Source organism: Aulonocara sp. 'chitande type north' Nkhata Bay, linkage group LG16, assembly GCF_057382095.1.
Source record: "Aulonocara sp. 'chitande type north' Nkhata Bay isolate Kocher_YH1m ecotype deep benthic linkage group LG16, A_spYH_male_GT1.1, whole genome shotgun sequence".
Taxonomy (NCBI): Eukaryota; Metazoa; Chordata; class Actinopteri; order Cichliformes; family Cichlidae; genus Aulonocara; species Aulonocara sp. 'chitande type north' Nkhata Bay.
In genome coordinates, this window is record NC_141359.1 from 38,498,179 (window position 1) to 38,518,805 (window position 20,627).

At 42.4% G+C, this 20,627-nt stretch overlaps 1 protein-coding gene across 2 annotated transcripts in view; it reads right to left on the minus strand.

Moving 5' to 3' along the window:
• pth2ra (parathyroid hormone 2 receptor a) overlaps nucleotides 1–11,097 on the minus strand; it is a 70,996-nt gene extending 59,899 nt beyond the window's left edge. For both annotated transcript variants that reach the window (XM_086267023.1, XM_086267022.1), the window contains exon 1: nucleotides 10,764–11,097. In XM_086267023.1, coding sequence (XP_086123149.1) covers nucleotides 10,764–10,850 — 87 coding nt within the window. In that variant the 5' untranslated portion in view covers nucleotides 10,851–11,097. The remainder of the gene's footprint in view (nucleotides 1–10,763) is intronic.
• Between the last annotated feature and the right edge of the window lie 9,530 nt (nucleotides 11,098–20,627).

A 20,627-nucleotide genomic window follows, 5' to 3' on the forward strand; every position in this document is an offset into this window, starting at 1 on the left:
TGGCACAGGATCCTCAGTTCACGCAGAAGATTTTGTTCAGTGATGAGGCAAACTTTTATGTGAATGGTGAAGTTAACAAACAAAACCACCGCTATTGGTCTGACACTAACCCACATTGGATGGATCCTCCAAGACTGTTGGAACAACAAAAGTGATGGTTTGGTGTGGTATATGGGGTACAACGATAGTGGGTCCATTCTTCATCAATGGAAACCTCAAGGCCTCTGGATATTTGAAATGGCTACATGATGATGTGTTTCCCTCTTTATGCACTGAAGCTGGCACGTTCCCTGAGTTTTTCCAGCAAGATGGTGCACCACCACATTATGGGTGCCATAGATGAACAGTTTCCTGGAAAGTGGATTGGTCGTCGTGGGCCAGTTGAATGGCCCCCAAGGTCTCCCGATCTGACCCCGTTAGACTTTTATCTTTGGGGTCATCTGAAGGCAATTGTCTATGGGGTGAAGATACGAGACGTGCAGCACCTGAAACTACGGATACTGGATGCCTGTGCTGGCCTATCATGTGATTTGCTGAGGTCAAATGGCCCAGGATGCGAGTGGGCATTAAGGCATCTGGGAAGGATCTCAGATTATGGCTTTCAGGCCATCCAGCTCTTAATGTTCTTAATTAATAGTTAATGAATAACTAATAGATTTAAACCACATCGATTTTATGGCAATAAAAATAAATTATATTTTCATTATTATTAAGTTAAAGAAAATTATGAGTAAACCAAACTTTAATTTTAACTAAACAATCAGAAAGAGACGTGGAGGGAGAATAGCAGTGGGTTTGGAAGATAAACAGAAATGAGTGTTATATCACCTGAAAATATTGCAGAGAGGTAGAAGATAAATATTGAAGAGCAAAGCCCCCGGGACAGAGCCTCGAGGCACACCACAATAATCTGAATTATACTGATATATATATATATATTTATTTGCACAAACTGAACAGCCGGAGAGGTACGAGAAAACCATGCGAGTGACTGTTTATGCCATTAGAGACTAATCTATAGTGGACGGTGTGGTGGGAGAATGTATCAAAAGCTGCAATAAGATCAATGAGATGAGATCCAACCTTGCAAAGCTAGTGTGGGGAGAATTTTGGGTGACATCTCTTCTCATGGAGAGTCCTCGATTCAATTTTTGCCTCACTTTCATCAATCAATGCAGAATTTAAAGCAGATTTTTTGTGGTGCATAAATTCTTGGAGACGAGCAATAATATAGATTCATTCTTCAGCTACTCACACGTTGCCAAAAGTTTAGGCCTTGCATATTTATACATTTAACACTTGGCATGAATGAAAATGAAAAATATATAAAGAATGTGCTGGTGAGATTATTACACTTATGACTTATGAAAAGATGATTCGCCCAAAAACTTAAATCGCCCTTTCTTAACACTGCTTTTCCTAATTTATTTAAATGATTTCTTTCTGTAGAAGTGAAAATGACTGAGATAACAAATGTATTAGAGTTTTTTAATGTAAAACATTTGCATTCCTTTTTCTTTTGCTCTCTCTTTCTGCCACAGCCTTTTTCTTTATGTAAGTCCAACATGCTTTCCATTTTGAGGCTGATACAGAAAATATACAAGTGACCTGGTAAGATTGCTGTCACGATTCTTCCCCAAACGTGACCAGGATTGTTATTCAGACATCATACTCACATGTCAAACTGCTATCAGATTTGCATAACAGGGTGCATGTCTGGAAGTCGATCCAGTCGAGACTGTTTTGTTATAGTTTGGACCAAAGTGAAGAAGTGACCAAAGAGAGAGAGAGCTCTCTCTGAAGTGATGCTTCTGACATGACTAAAACAGGCATATCACTCACACATATTTCCTAAAAGCTTCTTTTAAAACCCCGACATCAGTTTTGATTGACTTCTTATACGAGTCTAAACAAAAAGAAAAATCGATTTTTGCCTTTATTTACTTTTATATTAACAGTATGCTTGCTTTATTCCTCAAAACGTAAGAAAAGGTCCAGAATCAGTGGATTCCAGTCATTCTTTCAGTGATTTTCAATCTTTTTTTGTTTGTTTCTTCTTTTCACATTGATTTCCATATACTTCACTTCCAGTTAATGTCTCATTCCCTCTGACTCCGTACCAGTGCTGAGAGCTCGTCGATTTTAATTGCCAACTATCGTGATGGGAAATGTGCGATCGTTGGCAATTAAAATCGACGAGCTCTCAGCACTGGTACGGAGTCAGAGGGAATACCGAGAGTGTAGCCTGATGTGTTTCACCGAATCATGGCTGCACCAGGACATTCCCGATGAGAATGCTTCCGTGGAAGGCTTCCACACTGTTCGGGCGGACAGGGACAGCATCGCTAGCGGTAAGCGGAAAGGAGGTGGGCTTGCTGTTTTAGTTAACAACCGGTGGTGTAACCCTGCCAACATAACAGTCAAAGAAAGGACTTGTTGCCCGGACACTGAACTGTGTGCTGTTGGACTCAGGCCGTATTATTTACCCAGGGAATTCTCTCACGTCATCTTGGTGGCTGTTTATGTACCCCCCTCTGCTAACCCCACAGCTGCATGTGACACTATCCACTCTGCCATAGCTCGGCTACAGACTCAGCACCCGAGTGCCTTTATTGTGATCTCGGGTCACTTCAACCATGTATCACTGGACAATACACTACCAACATTCAAACAATATGTGGACTGTCCCACCAGGGGAGAGAAAACTTTAGACTTACTGTATGCTAACGTCAAGGATGCATACAGCTCCTCCTCCCTCCCCCCACTTGGTAGGTCAGATCATAACCTGATTCACCTCACCCCCCGCTATGTGCCAGTTGTGAGGAGGGAACCTGTGACCACCAGGACTGTTAGGAGGTGGTCAGAGGAGGCAATAGCGGAACTACAGGGCTGTTTCGAGGTGACCGACTGGGAAACACTCTGTGAGCCTCACGCCGAGGACATCAATGGGCTTACTGAGTGTATCACAGACTACATAACTTTCTGCACCGACTCCATTGTTCCAGCTCAGACTGTTCATTGTTACCCAAATAACAAGCCATGGGTGACTAAGGACATCAAAGCCCTCCTCAACAACAAGAAGAGGGCTTTCAGAGGGGGCAACAAAGAGGAGGTGAGGAAGGTCCAGGTGTTACTAAAGGACAAGATCAGAGAGGCTAAGGACAATTACAGGAGGAAGCTGGAGTGGAAACTCCAGCAGAACAGCATGAGAGAGGTGTGGAGGGGCATGAAGACCATCACTGGATTCAGGCCAACCAACAGCAGGGGAGCTGAGGGAGGTGAGAATAGAGCCGACGAGTTGAATCTGTTTTTCAATAGATTCGACACCACAGTGTCTGCTCCCACCCCCACAACCTCACCTGCAGTCAGCCTGGAATCCAGAGCCACACCACTGTGCCAGCCTCTCTCTTCACATGTTGCCTCCTGTGAGATTCCTGACACCCCTCCCCCACCCATCACCTTCACTCAATACCAGGTTGAGATGCAAATGAGGAGACTTCACTCAGGCAAGTCTGCTGGACCAGACGGAGTGAGTCCCCTTGTCCTCAAGGCCTGTGCCCCCCAGCTGTGTGGAGTCTTTCATAAACTGTTTATGCTGAGTCTGAGTCTGCAGAGGGTCCCGGTGATGTGGAAGACATCATGCCTCGTCCCTGTACCAAAGACGCCTCGTCCCAGTGGCCCCCAGGATTACAGGCACTGACCTCCCACATCATGAAGACCCTGGAAAGGCTCATCCTGGACCAGCTGCGACCCATAGTAAGACCACATCTGGATCCCCTTCAGTTCGCTTATCAGCCTCGTCTCGGAACAGAGGACGCCATCATCTACCTGCTCAATCGTGTCTACACCCATCTGGACCAGCCGGCGAGCACTGTGAGGGTAATGTTTTTTTACTTTTCCAGTGCTTTCAACACCATCAGGCCGACCCTCCTGGGTGATAAGTTAGCAGCGATGCAGGTGGATGCTTCTCTGGTGTCCTGGATTGTTGATTATCTGACAGGAAGACCACAATATGTACGTCTCCCACAGTGTGTGTCTGACAAGGTGATCAGCAACACAGGGGCACCACAGGGGACTGTCCTCTCCCCCTTCCTCTTCACCCTCTACACCACAGACTTCAGCCACTGCACAGAGACATGCCATCTTCAGAAGTTTTCTGATGACTCTGCGGTGGTTGGATGCATCAGCAGGGATGATGAGACAGAGTACCGGGCTGTGGTCGACTCCTTTGTCACGTGGTGTGAGCAGAATCATCTGCAGCTCAATGTGGCAAAGACCAAGGAACTGATCGTGGACTTCAGGAAGACCAGGAAACACTTGACCCCTGTTTCAATCCAGGGGGTCAGTGTTGACATTGTGGAGGACTATAAATACCTTGGAGTTCACATTGACAATAAACTGGACTGGGCTAAAAACACCACAGCACTTTACAGGAAGGGCCAGAGTCGTCTCTATTTTTTGAGGCGACTGAGGTCCTTCAACATCTGCCAGAAAATGCTGAGGATTTTCTATGAGTCTGTGGTGGCCAGTGCGATCCTCTATGCTGTTGCATGCTGGGGGAGCAGGCTGAGGGTCGCAGATGCCAACAGACTTAATAAACTGATCCGTAAGGCCAGCAATGTTGTGGGGATGGAGCTGGACTCCCTCAAGGTGGTGTCGGAGAGGCGGATGCTGTCCAAGATAAAGACAATGTTGGATAACACCTCCCGCCCACTCCATGACATGCTGGTCAGTCACAGGAGCTCGTTCAGTGAGAGACTGAGATTACCGAAAAGCACCACTGAACGACACAGGAAATCATTCCTGCCTGTGGCCATCTCCCTGTACAACGCATCCACTTAACACACTGGTTACTGCTACAACTACACATGTTTCTTTTCCAACTATTTATTTATAAGTGACTTATGTATGTATGTATGTATGTATATATATGTATATATTGTACTATTCTTAGTTAGTGTATTGTCTGTCTTGTCTTAATGTTGGTTTAAAATGGAGCACTGTAACAAAAAATAATTTCCCCCAGGGATCAATAAAGTATTCTGATTCTGATTCTGATTTCTACGGAGCCCCGCAGGCGACATGGGAGAAAAAAAAATTAAGACGGACTTTTGCGAGCTCTCACAAAACAAACTCGGGATCTCGCAAAACGAACTCGAGATCTCGCAAAAGTTTTAGCCGCAATCTTCGGATGCCGGCTTGAAGCCAACCGGGAGGTCGAGGCACGATGTGCCGGGAAAGCGGTGCTCCTCCCGGCTGTAGTAGGTCTCGACCTCCCGTTAGCTCGAAGCTAACGGGAGGTCGAAGGCCGAAGAATGCGGCTAAAACTTTTGCGAGATCTCGCAAAAGTCCATCTTAAGTTTTTTTCTCCCATGTCCCCTGCAGGCTCCGTACATTTCCACTCTCATAATTTGCTTCACTTCTTACAGAAATCTAAGACCTCTCAGATGTACTCCTCAAACTTTTAACATCCTTTTATGTGATTATTCCAGTTTTCCAAACCCAAGCCTGACATTCACTGAAAATCTAAAAAAAAGACGTCATTACAGCTTTAAGCCATCTCACAGCCTCTCCAGGAAAATAACAGTGTGGTTATTGTACCATGGCAAGCTTACAAACCCATGTACGATCATATATCCAACAGCCCATTAAGCAGAAGAATCAAACACGGTTAATATTCTTTGCAGATCATGTTTAAGATGTCTGTGTTTCAGATTTGAAGCCTTAACATTTCCCAGTAGAGTTAATTATAGTTAACATACTTTCAGAAATATGTTAAAGCTCCATCTGGAGTGTGGTAGGAAACTTGGACTTACTCTTAATTTATGCATGTCTACTGGTGCAACTAAAACTGAGCCAATCATGTTGAACTATATCCAGCAACAGTTACTTTTACTTAAAGGCTGGAAAAGGAAGAAATTACAAGCAGCTACATGGGGAGGTCAATACAGCATAGTATTGCAATATTTTGTGCGCCAATATTGTATTGATACAGGAACATGAAATATTCAAATTTAATTAAAAAAACTGAAATACTTGAACCATGAATACCATGAACAAGAGAGCTCATGTTGCCTGATCGGAGGCAACCGAAACAGGTCTCTCGTATAAATAACACATTAAGTCATAGTGGGATTACTTTTATCAAGGTAAATTTACATAAATAAAGGTTGAATTAAAAAACATTCTGCAGGTTTGGACTGAATGCAGTCCCTCTAAGAGAGGTTGGTGAAGGTTTGCAAATAATTGCTATCTAATTTATAAATCCAGAAAGATTCAGTCTGAGTCTTTCTCAATGAGCACAACTGGAGGGGATTCAACACAGCTGGCTGCCAGTCAAACAGGAAGGTTGCTGTAGACAGAAACATGTGATTTACAATGATTTATCTCAGTTAACTGCTGTATTTTCAGAAAAATATTGCATTTAATTGCTAACTTGATCCCATTCAGATGCAGAAAGACTCCAACTTACAGCAGCATTTGTGGCATTTTCACCACATTTTTTCATTTTGCAGCAAAAAAAATAACTGTAGAGACAAAACTTACAGATTTTACTGGATAAAACAGATACTGAAAAAGTTTAACTTTGAGTTCATAATTTGGTGATAAGTCACATATATATATATATATATACATATATATATATATATGGTCCCCGTGGTAATCAGAGCACTAGGTGCGGTGACTCCCAAGCTAGGCGAGTGGCTCCAGCAGATCCTGGGAATAACATCGGAGATCTCTGTCCAGAAGAGCGCAGTCCTGGGAACAGCTAAGATACTGCAGGACCCTCAAGCTCCCAGGCCTCTGGTAGAGGACCCGAGCTTGAAGGATAAACCGCAGGCAGGGGCGTGCTGGGTGTTTGTTTTTTATATTATTTTTTATTGCAACACTCGGCATATCGTAAAATTATTAGCTGTTAGCTGTTTTGCTGTTGCACATGCTGTCCACCAGAGGGCACACCTATTTTGAACCACAAAATGATAAGGACATGTGTGTTACATCTGTTAGAAAGGGAAAATTTGTTTTTAACATCAGCAGATATCAGTATTTTATGTCATCAGACTCTACGGTCAGGGTGGGTGTTTAGCTTTCCCTTCTGGGTGCGGCCCTCCACGGCTGTCGCAGTTTCTAATGCAGCACCTTGGGGAAAATTAATTGTCTGCTCTGCCGGATATAAACAGCGCTACAAATAAAGCTTGAGTCATAGGTGTAGATAATCCCAGTATGAATGAATAACTGGTTGAAACTCTTCTAGCAGCGATAACCTCAAAAAAAGCACTTCCTGTTGTAGCAGCTTATACCTTCAAAACCTTTTAGAGCCATTTTGGACCATAATTGCTTCAACAGAGCTCAGGTGGGGATTTTTGACGTCATTTCACAGTATCTCTACATCTATTCTATTTCTTGTACAAGCAGCTCTCCTGATACTTAAAGCCCTTACCCAACCCTTCTTTTTTCACCTTGGAGAATAATATGTCCTGTGTTACAGTTGAATCATCATAACTGGGCCCCAGCTTTGTCAAAGGTAGCCACAGTACTAAATCAGCTCCCATTCATAGACAGATTTTCTAAATAGAAGGTGTCTGTGTCCCACACCTGAAGGCTTGTTCCATTAATTGGACTCCAGATTTACACCTTCCTGAGCCAAACAACCCAGCCTAAGCCCAGCCATCTCACTGAGGGTGGTTAGCTGGTACACAGCAGATGTTTGACTTTCAGTCTTGGGATAAATAATTATAGTGCCAGGCATCAGAATCAGTTCATTAAGTACATTTAAACCCCTGAAACTTCCTTCGTGGATCCTTTGTTAGATGCAGAAAGGAGCTCTCTTCTTTATTTCATACCCTAAAACTTCCCAGCGGGTCAGTGTGTTATTTTTAAAACTAAGGTAAACTGAAGCTGCTGTTTAATATGTGCACGCTTTATTTGATGTTGCAAATCAGGCTGACGTGTTCATCACTGACTCAGAGTTCAGCCAGTGAGCCTTGGTAGGCTTTACCTAATCTGACTCCAGACTCTGAATTAATCCCCACAATTTGTCCAACAATACAAACAGATCTGACGTTGAACCCACTGATGAAACAGTTGAAGTAAAGGTTAATCTGTGGGATTAAGAGTGAAAGGTGTTATCGTCACACATCTTTGTCTTAGCCAGCTAAATATCTCTCTTCATGGAAAAAATGCATGTAAACCTGATGGCAGACATGGATGAAATTAAAGCAGCTGTACAGGAAGAAGATTGCACTTCACTTGCAAACTGAAGCAAAGACTTGAGTCTGATTAGCAGGCAACAGCCTGGAAAATGTATTTAAAAAAACACCTTTTTTTAAATACAATACTGACAAATTAAAGGAGGAGTAGCATCTGTCAGTGAAGCAAAAACCAAACAATCCCAACTTTCAATGACTCAACATTTGAATCTATATGGCCGGCACTATTCATTATTCCATTATTGCTATTTGATATTCATATTATGAAATGATGCCTTGGCATCAGAAATGTTATTTTCTAGTTTTTATGTACACTCAGATCCTTCATCATCACAGAGGATCCAGTGCTGAAGCCGCTGTCCGTGGTGCTGTTAATGCAGGAACACTCTCCTGCCCTCGACAAGCTTATGCTTCACTATAAACAACTGGGACTCATCAGTGACTAATAGTGTACTATTAGTCACTGATGAGTCCCAGTCCCATCAAGTCTGGTGATTCATGTGTCAATTTTTTAGTCAGCCCAGCTTCGGGTTACATGCAAAATACTATATTCACATGCATCATCTTATTTAAAAAAAACAACAACAACAATTTAAGACAAATAATCTAAACTCAAACATACTGGTCTTGTTCCTAGGAGGCATTCAGTTTGGTTTTGCTTCATTACTTAAAAAAGTGAGGCTTAACAAACCCATCACAATGTGATCTGAAAGGCAGCTGATGGTTATTTTAGAACACAAAACTTATCAGATGTGGAACAAACTGCTCCTAGCAAGTTAAGCTCATAACAAATGCATCGCCTCCATCTGCTGTGCTGATATTGATATTGATTTTATGATGAAATGTGGAGTGTGCGTGCGTGCGTGCCTGTGTGGTCGCAAAAATCTACAGCACAAAATAACAAAATAAATGACTTATACACTTATACTGTTATATCTATCTATCGCTCGTTGTTGACTCCTATCGTACACACACACACACACACACACACACATTCATTCATATATATATATAGGGGAGACCGGGGATAGTTGTAACGTGGGTCAGTTGTAACACTTCCAATTTCTCCAATCAGGGCTACGTTTCAAATGATGTGACTCATCCTGTGCATGCCCAATTCAGTTCTGCTATCACATGTGAAAAATCAGCACATTTTGTCAAACACAGACAATTTAACATGAAAAAAAAGTAATTTGTATGCCAAAAAGTAAGTTTTTCTACTTTATTTCAATTTCTAATAGCATTATCTGCTTTGCAGTTAAACTCATCAAACTTAAATTATGTTATTTGTATGTCTATGGGGATATATTCTGTGTAGGTCTTTAGTGCTAATGTTTTAGCCGTTGGCTGTAATGTTAGCTAGTTCATGGCTATAGGAGTCTGGGTCAGTTGTAACAGCAACAGTCTGGGTTAGTTGTAACAATAATGCAGATGTTACAACTTACCACACTATTACTTTAACTTATATTAAACAAGTTTGTGAACGACATCAGCAGAGAGAGGTTCACTGGTCACTTTTGTATATGCGGTTAATGCCATTGGCAACACAATTTTCTTCACTGTTTGTGTTCCAACACATACATTATGCAGACCTCTGTGTCAGAGATGGACCAGTAGGAAGTACTGGTAGTGGAAATAAATCAGGATGGATGCAAGAAACAGATTTCCTCATCTTTCTGAAGCACTTTGCAAACCACACCAAGGTAAGCCATGATAAAAAGTAATGGAATTGCGATGCTGGTGAACAACTACATTTTTTCAGCTTCATTGTTATGTTCAAAATTGGTGCAAGAGTTGTCGGTTATAATGCCCACTGAGCCAATGAGGCCAAACTCAAGGAAGACCAACCAAAATTAATGAAATATTCAGTTGCAGAAAATTCCATAATTTGTCTTTTTTGGGGGGTTGGAATATGTTCAAAAGCTAGATTTCTGCATTCTGTCACACACACACACACACACACACACACACACAGCTACATAAATGGCTCTAAGTGCATTCATGTGTTGAATAAACAGAGATTACATGTTAATGTTTTGTTAGTACCCTTATTTCATTGTGTTACATTTCACCCCAGGATATGTTACAACTAACCCAGACTATGGGGTTAATTGTAACATTTCACTCTTTGTGTTTGAGGCCATACCATGCAATGGGTAATTGTGCTGCAGAGAAAATAGCTGCACTATTTAATAGCAGAGACATGTAAATACTTTGCATTACATTTTGAATCCACTACCTTAAACGAGCTCCAATTTACAGACAGAAATGTCAAAAATGTTACAACTATCCCCGGTCTCCCCTATAACAGAAAAATGCGCACATGCACTATACTTGCATACATGGCTGGTGTTCTTTAGATTGCCTGCTGTGTCTGCACACAGGGGAAACGATGCATGGTGCTGGTCTAACATTATATAATGACAGTTTATATTCTCATGTTTCTGTCGAGCCTCTTTGGGCTCAATGGGGGAAACAATTGCTCAAAAATATGACTTTAGCAGCACAAACATGCCGCGTGCTGTGGCGCGTGCCCAGCATAACGTTTCTTACCTGTGCGTCAACCACAAGCCAACACAGGAAAAAGTTTGGGACTAATATCCATAAGAGAAAATTCATAGTTCGTCGATCTGCCTTCATCCCCGGCAGTGTGAAGAGAACACCAGGTTAAATAGTTAATTGTAAATCCGGCTTTCTTTCTTCACACCGGAGTATTTCGGGAAAGTTTAACCCAAGTTGTGGTCAAAACCTGAGCCGTCCGCGCAGTGGAAACGACAGCGGTAGTGGACAAAATCCCACGTTTCCCCCACTCGGGAAATCCTGTCGTGCACCCATGAATGTTTCCAAAAAGGACTCAGAAATCACCACGGAGTCATCCCGGGCATAATCCTGGAGGAGCGGTGCAGACACCCGAGATTCCCGTTAAGTCTGTGATGTGACGCTCAAGCACAGCACGCAGCGCCCGACGTGTGAGCCGGGGGGGGGGGGAGACGTGGGGTTCAAGTGGTGTCATTCTGAAACATCCTCTGTCGTAAACACGCACAGCAAGGAGATGTTTTCCTTCTCCTCGCGCACTGATTCAGTGCCCTGGGTAGGAGCAGTGCCGCTGATTGCTTACAAGGGCGTGGGTTTGGTGTCAACACTGGAGGGCATTCATTAGGCGGGCAAACTTCAGATCCTTCCCCAGGAAACACCGAGCATTAAACGGGGAATGCTCTGCGTCACTTTGTGCCAGATTTTGGTGAAAAAGCTTAAATTCTGTAAAAATACAGAAATATGGAAAACTGTTCTAATTCAATATAACTTACTGCTATCATACAAAATCATCGTAACGCGTTTTTGGCTCGTTATTTATATTACAGATGCGCGCGCATACCAAATCCAAAAAATGTGTAAAATGTAAATAAAACATTTGCAAATATTATATCCACATTTTATTCACATTAGAACACAAAAAACAATACCAATATTGGAAGAAGAAATTTTACTGTTTCGTGAAAAATATGAGTTCAATTTCAGTTTCACGCCAGCATTACATCTCAAGCAATGTAATGCTGGCTCCAGGAAAGGCTGGAAAATAAAGTGTTGCTAGAAAGAAGCGGCTAGGTTAATCGGCAGCTACTAAATTATGAAAGAATTTCAAAATAATGTTCACGGTGTAAAAATGTTAATAATGTGTGTAATATCAGAAAATCTGGAGAAATCTCTGTGCAAAGCCACGACTGATGAATCTTTCATTAGCCTGAACCTTGACCTTAAAAAACCACATTTTCTCAGTTTAAATTTGATGTGTTTGTCATTTTCCACTGTGAAAATCATTCTTTAAATTATTTAAATTTTACACATCATGCCAACTTTTTTGGAATTAGTACTAGACTGACCCCCTATGATAACTGCAGGGGTTCGGTGTGACAGGCCTTGTGTGTTCAACATAAATCATGACTGTGGGGAGGAAACAAACTAAAAACTTAATTGTATTGTTTTGCATTTATAATTAGATTGCATCATATTTTAGAGCAGAGCTACAGATTAAAAATGCCCAAGGCGAAGCAGTCAAAGTCTGGCTGTACTTCACAGCAAAAGATGCAAACTCAGCAGCAACAAGTGCTTTAAGCTGATACTGTGATACTGTCAAAGGAGCTAACACCTCGAATCCGATGAAACACCTGGCGACGCATAGCGTTTTTTAAAAGCCGAGAAATGCACCGTATTTGATTTCTTGCTGCGAGACCTCACACCGTGCACATCTACTGCGGGTGTGGTGCCTGTTATCGGACCGGAGTTAGCAACATCCCCCAAGAATCTGAAGAGGAGAGTCCTGGCCCCTAGCCCTGCCAGTGTAGCAGAAATGATGAGGATGATGATGCAGCAGCAGCCGTTCTTCTCTGCGTGAGTAGCTAATTTACGTTGAGTAGGCTAACCACGTTATTACATTAATGCATGTAAGGTGAACTAGCAAACATCATCATAGCTACATGCGGCTGTCTTCTTGTTTGATGGCAGATACTCCCTTCACCCTGGCCAAAAAGGCTAAAATGACCAAAGAAAAAGTGGAAAACAGTTAAACATGAGAGGTTTTTGGACAAAATTGGTGTTTTTTCCATTGTTTAAGCTTCCAGCCAAGAGTGATACCATATATGCCCCATAGCTGCAGAAAAGGCTAACATTGTTATCTTTTTACAAAAAAACAGCTAAACATGAGAGGTTTTTGGACAAAGTGTGTGTTCTCCATTCTTTAAGCACCAGTTCGAGCTCCGCTTAAGCACCGGCACCGTTTCAAAAGTACCAGTTTGGTACTGGTATTGGATAAAACCTAAACGATACCCATCCCTAGTCAGGGCTGAGATCAGGTTCAAAGAGTAAGTAAATATTATATTTAACTGGCAGCAACACTTCTTTTAAAGAAACTTATTTGGATTTGAAAGGGGGAAAGAAATGCCTTTAGAGTGTGTGTGTGTGTGCGTGCGTGCGTGCACCTTCCTCACTAACTGCTGATGAACTATGACAATATGCACTCAGTTCTGAAATGAGCTTCCACGGTTGCTTCTTCTGAGAGGTAAAAAGTGGTAATGTTTGCCTTTGTACAGGGAGGGGAGGCTGTCACAGAGGTCACCGGGCTGGCCTCAGCGGAGCAGGTATGAAAAGTGAGGCACGTCAGTTTTGCTTGAAATAACAAAATGATAATATATTTGAATATGAAGGCTCCTTACAGAACACATTTGTCCTTGAACAGTATTTGGGACGTTTGACATTAAAATATCTGCCTGTTGTTGTTCTTACTGGTATTTTTAAAAGAGAAAATCTTTGCAAAGAGGATGGACAACAGAATTTTAGAGCTGTAAGAGATTTTTCTGCTCAGAGCCGGCTCTCAAGGTCTCTGTCAGGAGTCTGTCTACTTTTAGGAAGACAGACACTGGCCTTGCTTACACAACATTCCTCCTCTTTCTAATAGATTAAAGGTGAAGGAGCTGTGTTAGCCCTCTGTGAAATGATGAGAAGACGAGAATAAAATGTAGACGCGCACTCCAGTACACGACCTTCACAGCTAGTAGCCGCACATAATACGAACACATGGGGTCATCTCTGTTCTCCTCGATGATGAGCTTTCTGCAGACCTGAATCTGCCGGGTGCCGTCAGACTTCAGGAGTGAATCCAGGCTGTGCAGGATGTCTTTCTGTTATCTGGATTCACTTAGTAGCAGAGCGTTAAAGAGCTGTATGGATGTTGTTCAGCAAGACTGGAAACAACACTCTGCATTGTTAACATTTAGCTGATTTGCAGCCAGGAAAGAAAGCTGGAAGAAATGCTGACTCTAGAAGTTAGAAGTTACCAGTGAGACACAGGAGAACCTGATGGATTGTAACTGTGACTCCATTACAATGATTCTAACATAGTTAAAGGATACGGTCTCTGTAGTTTGGATAAGTTCAAGCCCTGCTCCCGTCTCCAGCCTCTGATCTGACAACATTTCTGCAACACTGAGTGTTGCACAACCAAGTGTCTGGAGATTTTTTAAGAAGTCTGTGCAACAATTTCTGTTTCATCACTTTCTAGCTCACGTTGAGCCGTGTCTGTCTTTCTGTCATAAGTTGGCTGTGTGAGCTGCTTATTATGGACCCAAATGCAAAGCACAGGAGGCAGGAGTCACATTCAATATGAGCGTTTAATGCTGATTAGTCCAAAAACACAGGAACAAACAGGAAATAGAGCAAAGAAATACTAAACACTGGAAATCCCCAGGGAATACAGATTCACCGGAAAACTTAGAGCAAGGAAACACAGAGCTTTATGAGGGACGATGTAACAATGAGCTCGGGGAGACAGAGACAGCATATACCGGGGGTGTCGAACCTCAGTCCTTGAGTGCCCTGAAACTTTTCCATGTGTCCCTGCTGCAAGGCACTTGAATAAAATTTGTAAGTCATTAGCAAGACTTGACTGCATGCCGAGGTGGCAACCCCTAACCCCTAACAACCCCTAACCCTACTCACATAAATGCAAATAAAAGCGTACGTTTAAAAACAAAAAAGTACTTCTAAAACTACTTTTTTTGTGCCACGCTCATTCACTCTTGAGCTGCTGTAACATGAATCAAATAGCTGAATTGCCACCTCAGCATGTCTTGCTAATGACCTACTGAACTTGATTCAGGTGTGTTGCAGCAGGCACACATGGAAAAGTTTCAGGACACCGGCCCTCGAGGACTGGAGTTTGACACCCGTGGCATATACACTCACAGCAGAACAAGGGGTGAGATACCAGGCGGTTGCACAAGTGGAGACAACAGACATAATGGCAGGGAGAAATAAACTCAAAACAGGAAGACACAACCGAACAGGAAACTAAGAATCAACTCGACACAGAGGAGGACAAAGGACGAGCAGAGATGGGACAGAAGAGAAGGAAATGCAAAAGAGTATCAGGGGCTGAGTCTGTGACCCAGCATTTTCAGTTTGTTTTGATCTATTTGTGATATTTTGAAGATGACGTCAAGTTTTAGGATTATTATTAGTTTGCCTCAAGTTTTAGTCTCGGTTATGTTTCGCCCAGGCCTTCTGTGTTGTCATTTCTACGTCTCTCCATGTTTCCTGTTTTATTTATTTTGAAAGTCTTGTGTTTCTTTGTTCAGTGTGTTTAGTTTTACTCTTCCCCGTTATGTCCATTTGTGTCAGCTGTTTCCCCTGATCACCTGCTGTGTGTATGTAGTCTCTGTGTTTTCAGTCTTAGTCAGGTCGTCTGTTTTCCTCCCTTCATGTCACGTCTAACGTTCAGGTACTTCATGTTCTTGTTCATGTGTTTTCCCATAGTTTCCCGCATGCTCCTGCTCTGAATAATGTTCATGTCTTTTACATAGTCATCAGTCTAGTTTTTCCCAGTTTAGGTTTTAGTTTTAGTCGTTGCCATTGTTCAATGTTGCCTTATTTTGTATTCATGTTTTCCGGCCCAAATAAACAGCTCGCTTTTTGTTATACTCTGTTTTTCTCCCGTGTCCGACTTCAAACACACCTGCCCGTCCAAACCAAGACAAAAAGATCTAAACGTGAACTGAAACTAACAGTAACTGAGGACTCGAAGTACGGTGGAATATCCAATTGAAGACTTACTGGATATTTATCCTCCGCCGGGAAATTTACACCGTAGTTAAGTCATGACCATAAACCTCTCTGAAACCATACGGCGGGACCTGGCGTGCACCTCTCTGGAAATGTAACTACACTTTAACTCAACGCAGCCCAAAACTATTGTGGTTAGCCCACCAACTTTTTTTTGCCACAGTTTTTGACTGAACATATCAGATAAAAGGAAACTAAACACTGGGTATCTATGAAATACAGAAACCCAACCCAAGAACAAGCCAAAATAATGAAACATGAACATAAATCACTTCTCCAAACCCAAAAGGAATAATCCACCAACAGAAACTCGCCACACTCATATTTTAGCGTTGTGCTGACAGCGCAGGAAGGCGGCGTCCCCATTCACACCGTGGAACATGAATTTGAGAGACAGCTTGACAGCTTTTTCTATTTCTGTGCCATTACGTCTGCACTCTAATCAGATTGTGAATTAAGAGGGGATGAGAGTGGATGGCACCTGTTTTATCTGCACAAATTGTCTTGCTCTGCCAGAAGCAATTTTGTGTGAAAACCCAAGCCTGTTCACCTGCTCTTTAAAAGGTCTACGACTGTTAATAAAGCACTTCGTTCTCAAATCAAAAGTGAGGGAACAATGCACACGTGGGCAGAGCCTGCCTGGTGACTCATTAATGAGCTGATGCATTTAGCGCATACTCCAGGACATCACACTGTGAACGGCATCCTGTTCAGATGGTAACTGCTGATGGCGTGCAGCTGTCAAATTGACATTTGTTGGCCAGCATTAACCTAAACTGAAATGTCTGTAAAATAAACCACTTTACAACCTTGTGCTAGCAGTGTAACCACAGAGAGGAGGGACGGGGAGAGGCAGAGAGGGAATTAGTGTGTCATTCAAACATTTTCTGAATGTATTTTCACAGAAATAGAAATATCCTGTGTGCACTCAGTGTGTCCTCTCTGATAAACTGTTATAATAGGCTGTGATTACAGGGTGATTTTACATTGAAGCACTGATTGTTTGGGGATTTTTTTTTGTTTTCTCTGCTCAATAAGTGGAAAAGGTCGTCTTTAGCCATCCTTGAAGGGGTGCTTTGACGGTGCTGGTGTCATATCCTTGTCACGACCCTTGCTGACACCTAAAGTGTCTAAATAACTCCTAGAAAACCTAAGATCTAAAGTCACTCTATGCTTTTTTCATTTTTAAAACACAGCGAGCTGTAAAAACTTATATTTGGACATTTCAGGCAAAGCTCAGTGAAGTGCTGCAACTTTTAAAAAATATTTGGAATTGATTTTTGTGCCTTAAAACTGTCAAAAATGACTTTAAATTTACAGTCAAAGCCAGTCGCTGTGTCTGAGATCACTCACTATGTATTCAAAGGTACAGCAACACTTCTGTTTCTGTTTGGTGGAGACATTTCATCCGAGAGGCTCCAAGCTGTGCAGAGTCCCAGGTATTAAACCACTCAGACCTACTGTGAAGGGAACCGTAGGTGGCAGATCTGTTAAGTAGGTCGTTCACAGGAGAGACTGATGACCTCTTTTACTCTTTCAACATCCTTGACAGAGTGATCTGTAAACCAAACGATACTTTACACGGGAGGATAAATAAAAGTACTTGAAGGCTGTGAGGAAAATTATGTTTTCAGTATCTTTGTTTTCCTGTTTCTGTTGCAGACGACATATTAAGCTAGTTAAATAAGCATTGAACTTTTTTCCAGTAGCTGTTCACGGCGTTCTCAGTTTTCCTAACAAGTGAAGAATCTCTGATTTGATCCTGGGATAGATTCAAATTCTTTTGTGGGGTGTTGGTGGTGTCAAGAAGAGCATGTGGTGTAAAAATCTGCCAAATCAACCATGTGGAGCTCCCTGCTGTGCTGACCTTTTATGAATAATCAAACTTAACTTGTACCAGGATGGTGGGAAGAAAAAGAAAATTGAGAAGCAAAGGAACAGCTCAGCATACGACATTATGTGCAACATTATGTAGTGGAGGGAGTGCTGTGGCATACACGTATGACTGCCAGTGGAACAGCTTCACTGTTGTTTATTGATGATGTGACTGATGGAAGCAGCAGGATGTACTCTGAGGTGCACATGGCTGTACTCTGCTCAGATTTCAGACAAATGCTGAGAAGATGCTGCTTCACAGTGCAAGATGTCAAGGACCCAAAGCAAACTGCAAACACTGCCTGGCAGAGCATCTTAAGGGAGGAAATGGTGCACTTCAAGTGTTAAAAACAGGGTTTCCACCTTAAATGATGCTAGTTTGTTTAGCTAATAATATAGCTATATGATAGATCCAAGAATTGATTCATGAATCTGGTGAGCAGGGTCAACTATCCCAGCTGTCATGGGGCGAGAGGCGGGGTACACCCTGACAGGTCGGCAGTCTGTTGCAAGTCTAACGCAGAGACAGACAACCATTCACACTCACATTCACACCTATGGGCAATTCAGACTCACCAGTCACCCTAACCCCACTAACTGCACGTCTTTGGACTCTGGGAGGAAGCCAAAGAAGCTGGAGAGAACTCACACAGAGGGGAGAACACGTAACGCTAAAGTCTTGAAGCTCTGCACTTCTCGTCTTTGTTCAGAAACCGATGGACCCAACCATGGATCAGCACTTTGCTCTACATGGGATGAAACATCCATGACTACCAGCAGCTCTTGACAGCTCTGATGCTTTGATGTCAAGGGGTCAGGATTCAGGAGACAACTTGACTTCCTTTAATGATGACTTCCCCTCCTCCCCTAAGAGGATCGCAGCCTTCATCCATACTCGTGCATTGTTTTTTCTAATGGTGACTTGTGCAGTGATCCTTTGTGTTGCTGGAGCTTTAATAAATTAATATATAACCTTTGCGCAGACTGTTTTTCACTTGCTGGTTTAGTCGTGTCACCTCCCACTCCAGCTTCAATCAAATGCATTTACGTTATTGTTCGTTTCAAAGGCCTGTCTGGCTCAAAGGATGCTGCTTCTCTAATGCTAATTTTGGACTTTGCTTTCATATTGGAGAGCACAGCGCTGATTGATTGACTCTCCAAAAAAGGACACACATGACTCAGGATGTGAGTCATTTTGAAATGTGGGGAAGTGTAAGGTGCCTTTTAATGTGAGTATTTTGTTTCTAAAATAATAACATAAAGTTCTCCTGGTATTTGGTTCAACACAGGAACACATTCTTGACTTGTGTGGTTTGTTTTGCACTCTCACTGATATGTATTTTTTCTTTCTGTCTTTTTCCATTTCCAGCTCTAACTGCTGTTGAGGACAATGTAATTTTACAGTGACTCGCTGAGCTGCTCTGAAAGGGAGAAATACATTTGAGGCTCTTAGCTCACCTTCAATTTAAGGCTGCTGCTTCTGATCTGAGGAACGATGGAACATTTGAGACCAACAGAAGCATTTTAAAACATACACTCACATGAATTATATTTTTAAAGTAAAAGCTTGCTCACAGTGAAGATTTTTTCCTCTTTGTTTGTTTGCAGAGATCGTTTTATTCTGAGGAAACTAAGTTTAAGATGCTCTCTTTGGGCCTTAGTTTATTATTAACCTTGATTTTTCTATATTGTTAGTCGTTACTTCAAAGTTCCAGTTTTTCTTTTGACTCTGTGTTTCCTGTCTCATTTTCTTGCGTCAGCTCCTGTATGTTAAATTCATTCATGCGTTTTAGTTACAGTTCTCACTTCCTGTTTAATTTTAGCAGCATTCAGTTTTGCATCCCTCTCCTGCCTCATTGTCTTTGATTATTTTCAGCTGCATCTTGTTGCCCTGCTGTGTCCAATTTCATGATTACCCTTTTAAATACTGAGGCTTCAAAGACACACGACCGCTGACTGTGCTATAACTCGTGTGCCATTTTGGAAGTGTGAGGATTTGGTGGCAGCGAAGGATCAGCTAAATCAATCTTTATTTATAAAGCACTTTTCATACAAAAAATGTAGCACAAAGTGCTTTACATAGTTAAAAGCAGCCCACCCCACCCTCCAACTCACTCCCCACACTCTCATTAACATAAATGATGTGAATACACACATATCCCCCCCCCCCCCCCCCCCCACACACACACACGCACACTTAAAGAGTAAAAATTGGGCTGGGTTCGCATGAGCCAAGTGAGGAAACACTATAACAGGGAGCCGTCTGCACCGGGAGCCGGTCACAGACCGCAGCCTCCAGGCTGGGCACACAGCAGGAGGGAGGCAAAGGAGCCCCCCAGCCAGGCTGAGAGGACCCCCAGAGACCCAGCAGCCACGGTCGATCACAACCCCGGTGCAGAGAGCGCCCTCCGAGGAAACACTGGAGATATAAGTATAAATATAAATATAAATAGAGTAAGAAGATTAAAAAATGAATAAGAATAAAATCAAAAAATATTAGGTAAAACCTAAATTAATAATAGAATAACAGGATAGAATAAATAAGCATAAAATAAATAAACGCTAAGTAAAAGCTAAATTAAAAAGGTGGGTCTTGAGCCTGTTCTTAAAAACATGTACGTTCTCTGCGGCCCTGAGCTCCTCCGGCAGGCTGTTCCACAGACGAGGACCATACCACTGAAACGCTGCCTCTCCGTGAGTATGTGTCCTGACTTTAGGGACAATCAAAAGGCCAGTACCAGAGGACCTCAGGGTCCGCGGGGGTTCGTATGGTAAAAGCAGATCTGAGAGATAAGAAGGCCCAAGACCATTAAGACATTTAAAAACCAATAAAAGAACTTTAAAATCGATCCTGAAACACACGGGGAGCCAGTGCAGCGATTCTAAAACCGGTGTAATGTGGGCCCGCCCTCTGGTCTTCGTCAGCAC